Below are 13,328 nucleotides of genomic sequence, written 5' to 3'. Positions count from 1 at the left end.
TGTTGCCACTTGTTTACAAGGGATAGAGGTAACAGAGATAAGGGAAGCCAACTAGGGCCCAAGTACACACCTAGCACTCTAATGTCGGCGTCGCAGCTACTGCTTCCAAAGTCGTTTTCCACCTTGAATGTGTACTGACCACTGTCCTGCTTCATGACTGACTGAATTCTAAAACTGGCCACGTTATTTTCAAAACTCATTGAAAAATATCTACTGGGCACAATTTGTTTTCCATCCTTCAGCCATTTCACTTTGAGTTCTGGTGTCCCGGCCACCACGCACTCCAGAGTCACTGGGTCTTTCTCAGTGACATCCACAGACTTAGCTTTCTCTAGGATTTGAGCAGGCTCTGCAGTAAGAATTGAAGTGCAAATTAATTGCATTGCTAATTCCACTAGAAATAAGGGGTGCTTATGTAACTGTTCCCCACCGACTAAGTCCTCAAGACAACAGCTCACAGACCTTGTACTAAAAGGAACGCGTAACACCTCTCAACACCCGACTCGTTCTTGGCTTGACACGTGTATCTCCCGCTGTGTCCGTTGTCCACAGCTCTGATCTGAAGCGTGGCCACGTTGTTCACAAATGAAATATGAGCATTATCATCTTCGTCAAGAATGTGATCATCCTTGAGCCAGGTTATAGACATGGGAGGAGAACCCGCCACCGTACTTTGAAAGGTGGCAGAGCTCTTCAAAACAGTAGTGACGTTTTCTATCTTCTTAATGAATGATGGGGGTTCTGTGATGCAGTGAGATAGTGGGGAAAAGAAGAGGCACAGTTGAGCTTCTCCTCATGATCAGAAAATGAAAGAGCATTACCGAATTTTCGTGGTAGCCTGCTTTGCGGGGGTACCACTGACCTTTCAGGGAGACTCGTGTCATGCTGGCGCAGCTGCCACCTTCGTTGGATACAATGCACTGGTATTCACCAGTGTCTGATGGGTCACACCTGGTTATGTGGAGCTTGAATACCGATACTCTGTCAGTGAGGGTATATTTTTTGCTGCTTCGGATTTCCCTGTTGTTCTTCAGCCAAGTGACCTCAAATGGGGGTGTCCCCGTCACTTCACACTCCAGCTGCACGTCACTATCTTTCACGACCTCCACGGGCCTCAGTTCCCTGACAAAGGTGGGAGGCTCTAAAGATTCAAAAGGAAGACAAGGACGAGCTTACTCGAGGGAAGACCGGGAGCCTGGCCAGCAGCACAGCCAAAGGGGAAAACAGACCCAGGAACGCACCTTTCACTTTTAATTCAATGCTGCAGCTCGCTGTGCCTGCATCATTACGGGCCTCGCAGACGTAAATCCCGCTGTTTTCTACCCTGGCACCAGAGATTTGGAAAGTGGCTAAACCATCAATGAAGGAAATGCCATGTTTCTGAACGGCTGTTATTTCGTTCCCGTCCAGATACCAAGAAACTCTGATTTCAGGAGTGCCCGTTATTTGGCATTCAAATGTTGTCGACTGTCCATTTCTCAGCACTAATACGGGGCTGGGCTTCTTAATGAATTGAGGAGGTTCTAAAGACGGGAAAGAAAGTGTCACGTGAACATTTATTAAAACAAAGGCGAGAATCACTTTCTTCAGCCTCTTCCCTCTGCCAAAGAAAATGCAGACAAGCAAGCAAGAGAGATGCATGTAGAGACCAGACCTTTTACAAAGAGCGTGGCTTTACTGGTTGCGGTGCCAACATCATTGCTTAGTTGGCAAATGTAGGTCCCAGAATCGGCGGCTTTGGCTGAAAAGAGCTCCAGGATGGTGGAGGTGTCATCCTTCCAAATGGAACGTGCTGCTCCCGAGTGCAGCTCTTTGTTATCTTTAAACCACTTTATGGTCATGGGTGCAGAACCGCCCACAAGAGCCTTTAGCTGAACCCTTGTGTTGGGACTGATGTCCTGGGACTGTGGCTTTTCCACGAAGTAAGGGGGTTCTGGGATGAAAGACAAAGAAGCAAAAGGAGAAAAGAAGGTTTACTTGGGAATGGGGCAGTAAGGGTGAGAATTAAGAAACGAGACAGCAGACTGGTCCTTGATAAAGGGAGATAAGAAATGCCAACCTTTGACGGTGAGATGGCCACTGCACTGGTTGTGACCTGCCTTGTTGGTTGCCGAGCAAGTGTACGTCCCACTGTCTGTACCTTCCAGCTGACTGATTTCCAAGAAGGCAGTGTTGTCATGAAAAGAGAATTTGTATTTCTCACTAGCTGTTATTTCTTGGTCATCTTTGAACCACTGGATGCTGATGGGATGTGAGCCAGCCACTATACATTCTAAGTCAATAAAAGACCCTTTAATGCTATTCATCTTCTTCAGTTTTTTGGTGAATGAGGGAGGTATGATAAGATCTATGCAATGAAAAAGCAAGAAACCAAAGGAAAGAAAAGTTAGGTCAACGCAGCAATTTGTGTTTTCTGTAAAACTGTAGGAGATGAGGAGCAAGAACATGTTCAGTTTCGATACTAACCTAATACATTAATGCTAGCCTTGCAGCTGCTTCTCCCAACATCATTCTGGACCTCAAAAGTATATTCTCCACTATCTCTCTTTTCTGTAGAAATAATCTTCAGTATAGAGACTGTGTCAGTGACACTGATTTTGTATTTTTGGCCCAGGCTCAGTTCTTGGCCATCTTTAAACCATCTGGCTGTAAGCTCCTTAGTCCCTGAAAATTTAACCTGCAAAGTGGCTGGGTCCCCTTGGGTGACATCTATAGACACAGCCTCCTCGGTGATCGTTGCAGGTTCTGTAGAAAACAAAGGGACAGGTGTGGATCGTGAGTGGCTCCACTGAAAGGCTCACATTGGCCTTATTTCCTAAAACCCATGGCAAACCTTCTGCACCGACCTTTCACTGAGAGCAATGCAGAACATCTTTGTATTCCTGCATCATTTTTGGCCTGACAGACATATTTCCCATCGTGCTTGACTTCGATGCCACTGAGGTACAGACTAGCCACATTGTTCTCAAAGGTCATTCTTATATTATCGTCCTCGGTGATCTCATCATTGTCCTTTAGCCAAGTCACGGTGATTGGCAAGGAGCCTTTCAGGGTGGCCTGGAAGGCAGCGGTGCCTCCCCGAAGGGAGCTGGTACTCTCAATCTTCTTGACGAAGGTTGGGGGTTCTAATAGGAGAATAATTCTCAATCAGTGTCAGCTTAGAGCAAAAGTGGAGTTTTGGTGGCACAAAGAGTTCATTCTACGGGAGAGCCAGTGCACGGCTGGAAGTGTCACTAACCTCTGAGAGTCACCCGGGCAGTGCAGGTGCTGCTCCCCACCTCGTTGGTCACCCGGCACTGGTATTCCCCAGCATCCGCGGCGACAAACTTGAGGACCTGCAGGCTCACTAGCTGGTCCTGAATGAAGGTTTTATACTTCCTGCCACTTCTCAGCGTCGTGTTGTCCTTGAACCACGTGATCTCAAAGGGAGGTGTGCCTGCCACCTCAGCCAGCAACATGACATCGTATTCCTTCAACACTTCAATGGGCTTAAACTCTTTGGTAAAGTAAGGTGACTCTATAGCGGGAAAGGAATTACTTGGCGTTAATGCGGGGGGAATCTGGGCTGGGGGCCACCACCGCGGTAACACAAGGACCAATGTGAACACAAACCTTTGACTATTAAAATGCTACCGCAGTGGTCACTGCCAGCTTCATTTTGGGCCTCACACATGTACTCGCCACTGTCTTCAATGGCAACATCTGTAAGTCTTAGAACTGCAGTGGACTCCACAAAAGACATTTTGTGTTTGCTGCTCTCCTTAATTTCTCTATCATTTGCAAACCATGTTATTTTAATTGGAGGGGTGCCAGTTACTTTGCAGGCCAGCTGGGTGGTGTCTCCCTTCTTTAACAGCTGTGACGGCTCTAACCTTTCAACAAACCTGGCGGGTTCTGCAGAAGGAAGGAAGTTATCAAGAAACATGAGGAATAAGAAAGAACGCATAAAGAGGGTAGCATAAAGATGTCAAGAAAACCAGGCAAACCTTTTACAAATAAGTTTGCACTGCACTCCACGCTTCCGGCGACGTTGCTGACTTGGCAGGTGTATGTGCCTGAGTCAGAGGTTTTTACTGCATAGAGTTCCAGGGAACTTTCTAAAGCTTCTTTGGTGATATAGCAGCTTCCACCAGAGACGAGCTCTTTACCACCCTTAAACCATCTGACTGTGAAAGGGGTGGACCCCTGGAAGGTGCTCTTCAGGCAGACTGCTGAGCCGGGCAGAACGTCCTTTGATGCAGGCTTAGTTACAAAACTGGGTGGCTCTAAAGAGGGGGTAGAAGAGAGAATTTCTAAGAGTTAAGAGGCGCGATCTAAGGGAAGAAGTCTTAATTTGAACATCGTCTATATCAGAATGAAATGCAAAGTCTCCAGCCAACCTTGCACAATCAGGGCTCCGCTGCTGTCTTTGCTTCCCACGGAATTTGTGGCACGACAAGTAAAATTGCCTGCGTCATTCATGTCTACTCTGCTTATCTCCAAGGAGGCCGTGCCTTCCACAAAGGCTATTCTGTATTTGTCAGAAGAAGCTATTTCTCTACCATCCTTAAACCAGGACACCCTCATGGGGAGAGAGCCAGCGATTCTGCAATCCAGCCTACAGGTACTGTTGACCACACTGCCTACGTTGCGCAGGGGTTTGGTAAAAAATGGAGCGATGTCTCGATCTGTTTGTGGCACAAGAAGAAAAGAAAGGTAAGCATGGGAAAGCGCTCAGTGATTTGATGTGTGCGCACTGGCTGGGTTACAGAGGAGTGTGTAAGCATCGGTTTCCGCAGGTACTAACCTAACACAGTGAACGTTGTTTCGCAGGAGCTGCTGCCCACCTCATTGGAAATCTCAAATGTGTACTGGCCGCTGTCGTGCAGTTCAGCTGAATAAAATTTGAGTTGGGCAACATTGTTTTTAAAACTTATTCGGTACTTTTTGCTAGCAACCAAAGGTCTTCCATCTTTGTACCATTTGGGCTTGAGTTCTGGGGTGCCTGTGACTGTGTACTCCAGCGTGGCTGGGTCTCCGGCTGTCACCTGGACCAGCTCTGCTCTCTCAACAATTTTGGCAGGTTCTACAATGGTATTAAATAGTTAGCATGACCAAGTGTGCATTAGGATTCCACTTCAAATGGAAATAGTGATTCTAAGTTACAAATGTTCCTGCACGCACCTTTGACTGTTAATTCCCCAATAGATGTTTGGCTCCCGGCTTCATTTTCAGCCAGGCATGTGTACTTGTCACCAAAACTAATCTGAACATCAGGGATGATCAAGACCGCAACACCGTTAGAAAAGCTCATTTTGATCTTTCCGTCTTCTTTAATGATCTCTTGTCCTTTAAACCAAGTGACCGAGATGGGTTCTGACCCTCTCACGGCAGCTTGTAAGGTAACGGTCTGACCTGCTAGTGCGGTAAAATCATCTACTTTCTTTACAAAGGTTGGCGGCTCTAGTTAAAGAAAGAGAACAAAGCTTGTCAACTCCCAAACACTTTCGACACCATATACCTTTATTTCATCTAGGTCACATTTCTCCCATCCAATACCACCCTTCCGTAGTGTCGGTTCATGAGAAGAATAAATTAAAATTTAAGAACAGTTACACCTCCATCCGAGAGAAAGAAGCACAGCTGTGGTTATCAGCGGACAACGTGGTCATAAAAGATGATTATGAAACCCACTTTTATTACCGGAGATTAAATATTTACAGTCATCTCAGAATAAAGGCTGGATGAAGGTCACTGACTTTGTCCCCAAGATCCCAGGTTAAAGCAAAAGTGAAACATACTCTCACGGGATAGGAGAAGAAGAAAAAGCACTGGTTTTCCTTCAGTGGGTTAAGAAAGTGATTTTGACAATAGGTTAGTGAGGCAGCATTTTGTTCAAGAACTGACCTTTTAAGAAGTGAGTTGCTCTGCAGCCACATTTCCCAACTTCATTAGCAACAACACATTCATATTCACCAACGTCCGCACTATTGAAAGAAAAGATCTCCAGAGACACCAGAGACTTCTGAGACAACAACCTGTACTTTTTACTACTTCGAATTTGCTTCTTGTCTTTGAACCAGCTAATTTCAAATGGTCCTGTGCCTGAGATTTCACACTGAAGAAGGGCATTTGTTCCTCTCACTATATCTGCAGGCTCAAGAGTTTTGATGAAAGATGGAGGTTCTACAAAGGCATGAAAGCATTGTGTAAGTGAGGTGTCCTGAGCAAATACAAAGAAAATCTTTTTCTCAGAAAGCCCACGGACTCCGAGTCAACCAACCTTTGATAACTATTTCAGCACTGCAAGAGTCACTGCCAACGTCATTCACTGCCTCACATGAGTAAGTACCACTATCTTCGACTTTGACGTCCGTCAGATCAAGCACAGCCTCAGAATTGACAAAAGACATTCGAAGAGTGTTACTCTCACTAACTTCTTTGTTATTTTTAAACCAAGTGACCTGGATCACAGGGGAGCCTTTCAGCTTACAGTGGAGGCGTGCTGATTCACCTGGCAGCATTAAATAAGAGGGATCCACCTTCTTCACGAAGGATGGTGGCTCTATGGGAAGTTAACAAAAAAGAGAAAGGAAAGAGATGTGAAGCGTCAACTCCACAAAAGAAAAGGAGACATATACCACAAGAAGACACAACACACATCAAGTATCTCGATGAAATTTCTGAAAGGGTTGTGGTGCCCTCAATAGTTCTACAGGGTTCCATGATTTTAAAACCTATCCTGGGCTCTCCATTAAAACAAACAAACAAACAAAAAAACAAACATAAAAGCAAGCCAACTCTTGTCTTATGTGAAAAACAAACTCTCTGTCTTACACAAAAAACAACTGCATAAGAGAAGAGAGTTAAGGGTTGCCTAGACACTTGAAGTTCTTAGAAGACATTTTAAGCACGTTTTGTTAATGGCACAGTTTTGAAAGAACAGAGTAGCTTCTGAAGAAGATTGAAAATATAAAATCAGACAATGCCAAGATTTCCCCAAACCAAAGGTTTGCTTGCATGAAATTACTTTAATAATAAAATGCCTTGTTTGTCAATAGTTTTTTTCAAGTGGTATCCTTAAAATGAAAAATAACATTCATTCACACATTTCTTACCTCTGATAGTAACTGTTGCCGAAGAGGAGCTGCTCCCAGCCTCATTGGAAGCAGTGCAAACATAGGTTCCTGAATCTTTTAGTTTGGCCAGAGGGATCTCAAGGGATGCTATCTTATCTTCAAAATAGATCTTATAATCTTTCCCAGGGGGTAGTTTTTGCCCATCTTTATTCCATGTTACGGTCACTTTTCTGTCTTCATCTACTTGGCACTCAAGATGGATCTTCTTATTGATGGCAGATTGCACGGGTTCTAATTCTTTAATGAAATGCGGCTTGTCGATGATGATTAACTCAGCTTGGCAGATGTCAGCTCCAAACTTGTTGGAAGCCTTGCAAGAATAAACGCCTCGATCTTGAATTGTAAGATTTGAGAGTTCTAAACTGTGTTTATTTTCTGCCTCTGAAATCTTGCAGTTAGGGGAAGGTGATAATGCAGCACCGTCTTTTTGCCAAATGGTTTCAATCACGGGAGTCCCTAATACCGTGCAGAGGAACTTGGCTGTCTTACCCACAAAAGTTGTAACAGACTTAGGTCTGGAGTAAAAGCTTGGTGGATATGCCTCTGCAAAAGAAAGTTTTTTCAACATTATATTTTTGTCCCCACAGAAGCTCTTGCTGTAATTATATATTATAAGAAAGAGAAAAGATGAGCTACATATTTAGATAGACACGAGACATTATTTAAAATAGGATAATAAATTCATCAGATGAAAAGATTGGCCAAAGGAAAGGGATGAGAGGGTTCTTTATAGAGGAGCGAGACACCACTTTCAATGTCTCCCATAAAGGAAAGAACAAATGTTGCTTTGTCTAGTAACATTAACTTATTATTGTTAATGATTTGTCCACTTTAGTAGCTGATTCATTATCTGAATCATTTGATAAGTAATTCAGCTGCTCCTTTAATTCTGTGAATTAGAAGACTGTGTAGGGAAGATAAAGAAAATGCACTCAACTTTCCTGAAGAGTAGGGACATTAAGTGATAAGAAGACAGAGTACTTTGGTGAGGTCTCCCTAAAGTTCATGTCAACCATTAGCAAATCCTTCAATGGCCCAACTCTGAAACATTCCCTACATCATTTTGAACTTGTAAAAAAATTTATAGAAGTAATTTCCTATTTCCATTCTGCATTTTGAGGGAAGTCTTTAGGAACCTCTTTCCAATTAAAAAAAAAAAATCTCCTCCTCTTCCTCCTTTCCCTCTTATTATTTGAAAGCTCAGGTATTAGTGCCCTTATTCAGCTGGACTAATTTGGGTGAAGAGGTTTCCAAAGGCATCATTAAGAATACTGCCAGGCAGCTGGTTGTATGGACGCTCCAATCACAGAGTGAACCATTGGATGGGTTATCATGGGCCTGGGTTTCGGATTTTTTGATACATGAAAGACCTGCAGGGAAAAGGAAACTAGAGGGAACCCTGACTTTTCCAAGCTAAAAAGATGGCCTTTGTTTGCCTTTCCCTTGCAGGCTTCTATTGGAAAAGACCAAGGGGCTGTTCCACCCAGATATTTAGTGCATACCTTCTCTCAATAGCACAGAGAATTGCTACCCCAGACTTTACATTCACACTTACCCTTGGAAGAAGAAAGCAAAAGAGAAACAGACAGAGACAGAGAGACAAAGAAAAGGAAAGCGCTACTGATATTTTTTTTCCTAATGAGGGAAACCAAATACTCAATGAGTGTGAGCTACTCAAAAGTCATCTTGTCAATGAGGAAATTGAGAACAGAATATTTATGTAGTTGCTCTTACTTTTAAATTAGTAGTAAAACCTAGGGTGAAAATCCTAGTTTATAGTCCTGAAGAGCTCCCTGTCTTATTTTAGGATTTAACTTCAATCTTATGTGCTGGCTCCCCCCCCCCGCCAGTTTGTAATTCTGTTTTTAACTGGGTAACTGGTTCCAAATTATTAAATACAATAGAACATTATTTATATTTTAGTAGCAACACACTATCTTGAAATGTGTCACATTAAGTGCCAAACCAGGCCAGAAGGAATTAGCCAAGATATTTCCACCATGCTAGTCATTTTAGAGAGAGAGAAAGAGAACAAAACAAACCGAAAAACCAAAACAAAACAAAACAAAAAAACCTCCAAACCAAACCTTCAGGTGCCACTGCTCATTGGATTCCTTGACACTGTTCTCAAAATAATAAATTATTTTTATTTTTCCCTTAGCTGCTCTTGAAAGAAGACAGTAACGAATGAGATCTCATCCCACATGGATGCTGTATGACCTAGCCCCTGTGTCACAGCATGGTTGTTGGTCTTTCCAGTTGGCAGCACAATTCCATCCTGCGCTGCAGAAAAAGTAAAACAGGTTACAGTGTGAAGCAGGGCAACCAGCTCAGTCTATGCCATTTACCTGTCACAGTTAAGGTAGCCGTACAGCTGACACTGCCATACTCATTGGAAGCTTTGCAGGTGTACTCGCCGCAGTCCACCACCTGGGTTCGCAGGATTTCCAGGCTGGAGACATACTTCGAGGAGCGAATAGAACACTTGTCGCTTTCATAAATTTCTCGGCCAGCTTTAAACCACTGGAACCGGACATTGGGGGCACTTTGGACCTCGCAGGTGAATTTGGCTAGGTGGCCCAGAGCTACTTCCAGGGGCTCGATTCTCCTTTTGATCACTGGGGCAGCTGCAAAGGGAAGCAGAGGCTGTTAGCATGCCTCCTTATCAGGCAGACCACATTTTTCTTTCTCTTCTCGCTTTTGTTGCTGTTAATGAAGTAAAACAGTTGAAACTGGTGAGATGGATTGCAGGGGTTGAGGACAAGTGACTGGAAAATGAGAACAATCATTGAAGGTAAAAGAAGACAATAAGTAGCTTTTAACACATTCAATCGTTATTTTGCAGTGGATTGTGAAAAACATGATTAAAATGTGATGCTATGGGCTTACATGCATAACAACATGATATATTCTTTAAATATACCATGCTAAGGACACTGTGAATAGCATTTTTAAAAAGTGATATACTACATACAGTGATGAAGTGAAACAAAATCCAAAAAGAAATACAAATAAGAAACACCAATGGACAATTAATCATGGTTATTTTGAATTCAGGGATGAGACTGGTAATTTCAGGCAGCAAGGCGTTCACTGACAGCTTTTATTATATGTTATATTAAAGTACTTTCAACTAAATATAACTAAAAAAACATACTGGTATTATGGAATATAGGAACATAACATCTAATTTTAAAAATAAATAGGAATGTAGATAGGATAATGTATGACCTTGCAAGGCAGTACAGAAAAAGGAAAAGAATTAATAACCATGATTATGTCTGTGGTTTCGTTCTTACTCTACACAAATCACATTCTGGCAGAGGCAGGTAAGTGAAAACTCAGTGATGGAAACTAAATCATTACGATCCAGTGAACGTTAGAGCTCGAGCCCCCTCATCCTTAAAATCCAACCTCTTTTGACTACAGTGAGTTTGGCTGAAGTTGCTGCATTTCCCTTGTCGTTCAAGGCCTCACAGGTATATGCTCCTTGATGTTCTTCTGTATTTACTTTGTCGATTACTAACGTATATGTATTTTGATCTTGTAAACACTTGAACTTTTCATCTGAATGCACCAGTGTGCCCTCAAAATACCAATTCACCTCTTTGGCCTTTGTTATGGATGATGTGAGTTTTACAGTGTCACCTTCCTCCACAGTAGTGTCCACCAAGGGCGTGTGAATGACAGGACCGTTCCCTTCAACTACGCTGCCCTCAGCTTCCTGTAGCTCTCCTAGGCCAGCCTCCCCGGTACCACTTCCGGGGGACTTCTTTCTTTCCTCTGACGGCTTTGGGGACTCATCCTGTTTTTCATCAGGGCTAGGAGGAGCTGGAACAACATCATCAGGGACAGGTGTGGTATCCGCAACTTTGACCTGACTTTCCACATGAAAATAGCTGACCTCTTCTGCAGAGACAAGATGTTTAGATTTGACTTCTGGTTCCCAGACTGCGTCAACCTTCTGGGAATCTGGAAAAGGACCCATCTCTTCCTGCGTGCCTGTTCTGGCTCCCTTCAGGATTCTGGGACCCTCGGCTGTCAAGATGTTTATTTCCTCACACACAATAGAGCACAAAGCATCCTTAAGTTCAGTTTTCAAGTTAGCCATTTGAGGATCAATGCCTTCAATAGCAATGGTTAATTCTTCCGTTAGAGTCTTCACTGAGGTAATAAGGTAGGTACACAGAATGCGCTTGGGCTCTTGGGTGAATTTTATGGCCTTCACCTCCACCTTTTCAATGTTCCTTAGCCATTCAGAGAACAGACTTGGTTGCTCACTGGCCACTGCTGCTTGCAAAGCCCTGCGGATCTGAGTTTTGAGGTTTAATCGTTGTTCTTCTGGAATTCCAGGAAGCAAACTTTCCTTAGAAAGAGTGTCGCTTGCCTGCACATTTTGCACTCCATTGACCATCAAGGGCTCTTTCTTACACTCACTGGTTTGGTTCAGGGGCATGACCAAGTCATCAGAATGCTCTTCCTTGAGAAGTACCTGCTTTTCCTCACACAGTAGTGGAAATCTTAAGGACTTGCCTTCCTCAGTCCTGGCTGCATGTTCTTGCCCTGTGCTTTCCAGTTGATCTGCACTTTCCATCAGAATTTCATCTTCTCTGCATGTGTGTTCTGAAGGGACCTGGGGCTCCCGGTTGACTTCAGAGGTGATGACCTCAGGACCCTTAAGACTTTCCATGCTTCCCTCAGCTAAGCTCTGACTCAGTGTGAGAGCACGTGGTGTGTCTTGCTTGGGAAGGGTCAGTCTTTGCTCTTTGTCCACTGAAGACACTGTCTTTTCTTCTGGTAAAAGCTCTTCCTCAGCCATAGAGGTTGGATATGAATGGGCTGGAGTGTCTTCTATCGAAGACTGTGGATAACTCCCTTCGGGTTCAGTTAGTAAAGTTTTCAGAGGCTCCACTGTTAATGAACTGATTTCTTCTACAGACACAGCACTTGGGAAGATTTTTTCAGCATCTGATAGGACCACCTGTGGTTCAGGCTCTTGAAGCATTAGGGCATCTTTGCTGAGTGTTTTCTGGGACTGGACCATCTCCAGCTGTAAATTGGGAGACAGTTCCTTGATAGACTGAGTACAAACGGTGCTGCTGACGGAAAGAAGCGCCCTAGTGCTTTCTGGATCAGGCCCATTCTGCTCCAACATGACTACCGATTGCAAGTGCTCGGCCACTAACGTAACTTCACTACTTAGTTCACTGGCTTTAACTGTATGCTCATAAGCAAGCTGCTGGTTTTCTTCTGCCATGGAAGCAGCTTTCAAAACGGTGTTGTTTACAAAAGCTGCAATTTCCTTCTCTGAGTCAAATGTGTCAACTGCAAGACCCTTTAATGGAAAACCTTCAGCAGCCTCTGTTGTAGGCTCTGCTTTGAAGGGAGCATCGGTCATGTCCCTGTCTTCCAGAACTACAAGCAGCTCTGCTGCACAGGTGGACTCACCCCATGTATTCTCTGCTTTACAGACGTAGAGGCCACTGTTTTCCCTCTGAGGGTCATTGACAATGAATGTCCCAGAACCATCCGGGTTATGAATGATGGTATAATAAACATTGGTGCAAAGCTGCTGGTTTTCTTTGAACCACAACACAGTGGGTGCAGGCTCTCCAAGAACCCTGTACTCAAAGACAGCAGGGAGCCCTTGAGCACACTGAATTGGTCTGAACTCCTTAAGGAAGTAAGGAGGACAAGGCCCTTCAGACTTCTCCAGAAATTTCTCCACTGGTTCTGGTTCTGTCTCTTTGTGCCCCTCTCCTTTGGAACTGATTTTTAGATAGGCACTGCATACTGTCCGTCCATATTCATTACTGGCAACACATGTATACTCTCCCTCATCCTCAAATTTGGTGAACAGAATGATCAGACTATGATCATTGCCGTCAAAAACCAATTTGTAGTCAGCAGAAGGGGTTAACATGACTCCATTAAAGAACCACTGAATTTTAGGCTTGGGAATGCCAGTGACAGTAACAGACAGTTTAGCTACATCCCCTATACTTATTTCAGCATTTGACACTTCCTTGGTGAAAACTGGAACATGGCCTTCCTTTTTGGAATCAAATGTAGTTGAATGAATTGGAGGTTCAGACAAAAGTTCAAGTGTTTCATTTCTGTTAGATAACTGAAGGCCAGAGCTATAAGTTTGGAATTCTTCTTCCTCAGCAGACAGAAGAGAACTAGAAAACTCTGTATGGGGAAAAGTGA

At 43.7% G+C, this 13,328-nt stretch overlaps 1 protein-coding gene across 2 annotated transcripts in view; it reads right to left on the bottom strand.

Moving 5' to 3' along the window:
- TTN (titin) overlaps window positions 1-13,328 on the bottom strand; it is a 275,309-nt gene that overhangs the window by 195,942 nt on the left and 66,039 nt on the right. The window contains exons 46-64 of one of the 2 annotated variants that reach the window (XM_045066923.1): window positions 10,533-13,310; window positions 9,467-9,745; window positions 7,098-7,661; window positions 6,263-6,544; window positions 5,887-6,165; window positions 5,164-5,442; window positions 4,787-5,065; window positions 4,380-4,667; window positions 3,987-4,265; window positions 3,613-3,894; window positions 3,239-3,517; window positions 2,847-3,125; window positions 2,467-2,745; window positions 2,060-2,347; window positions 1,655-1,933; window positions 1,242-1,523; window positions 863-1,141; window positions 463-741; window positions 71-349 (exon numbers count right to left, since the gene is read on the bottom strand). In XM_045066923.1, coding sequence (XP_044922858.1) covers window positions 71-349; window positions 463-741; window positions 863-1,141; window positions 1,242-1,523; window positions 1,655-1,933; window positions 2,060-2,347; window positions 2,467-2,745; window positions 2,847-3,125; window positions 3,239-3,517; window positions 3,613-3,894; window positions 3,987-4,265; window positions 4,380-4,667; window positions 4,787-5,065; window positions 5,164-5,442; window positions 5,887-6,165; window positions 6,263-6,544; window positions 7,098-7,661; window positions 9,467-9,745; window positions 10,533-13,310 — 8,112 coding nt within the window. The remainder of the gene's footprint in view (window positions 1-70; window positions 350-462; window positions 742-862; window positions 1,142-1,241; window positions 1,524-1,654; window positions 1,934-2,059; window positions 2,348-2,466; window positions 2,746-2,846; window positions 3,126-3,238; window positions 3,518-3,612; window positions 3,895-3,986; window positions 4,266-4,379; window positions 4,668-4,786; window positions 5,066-5,163; window positions 5,443-5,886; window positions 6,166-6,262; window positions 6,545-7,097; window positions 7,662-9,466; window positions 9,746-10,532; window positions 13,311-13,328) is intronic. The other variant, XM_045066924.1, reaches the window with a different exon arrangement.

This window comes from Mustela putorius, unplaced genomic scaffold (genome assembly GCF_011764305.1).
Source record: "Mustela putorius furo isolate JIRA1106 unplaced genomic scaffold, ASM1176430v1.1 tig00003869_pilon_pilon_pilon, whole genome shotgun sequence".
Lineage (NCBI taxonomy): Eukaryota > Metazoa > Chordata > Mammalia > Carnivora > Mustelidae > Mustela > Mustela putorius.
This window is presented reverse-complemented; position numbering and strand designations above follow the sequence as displayed.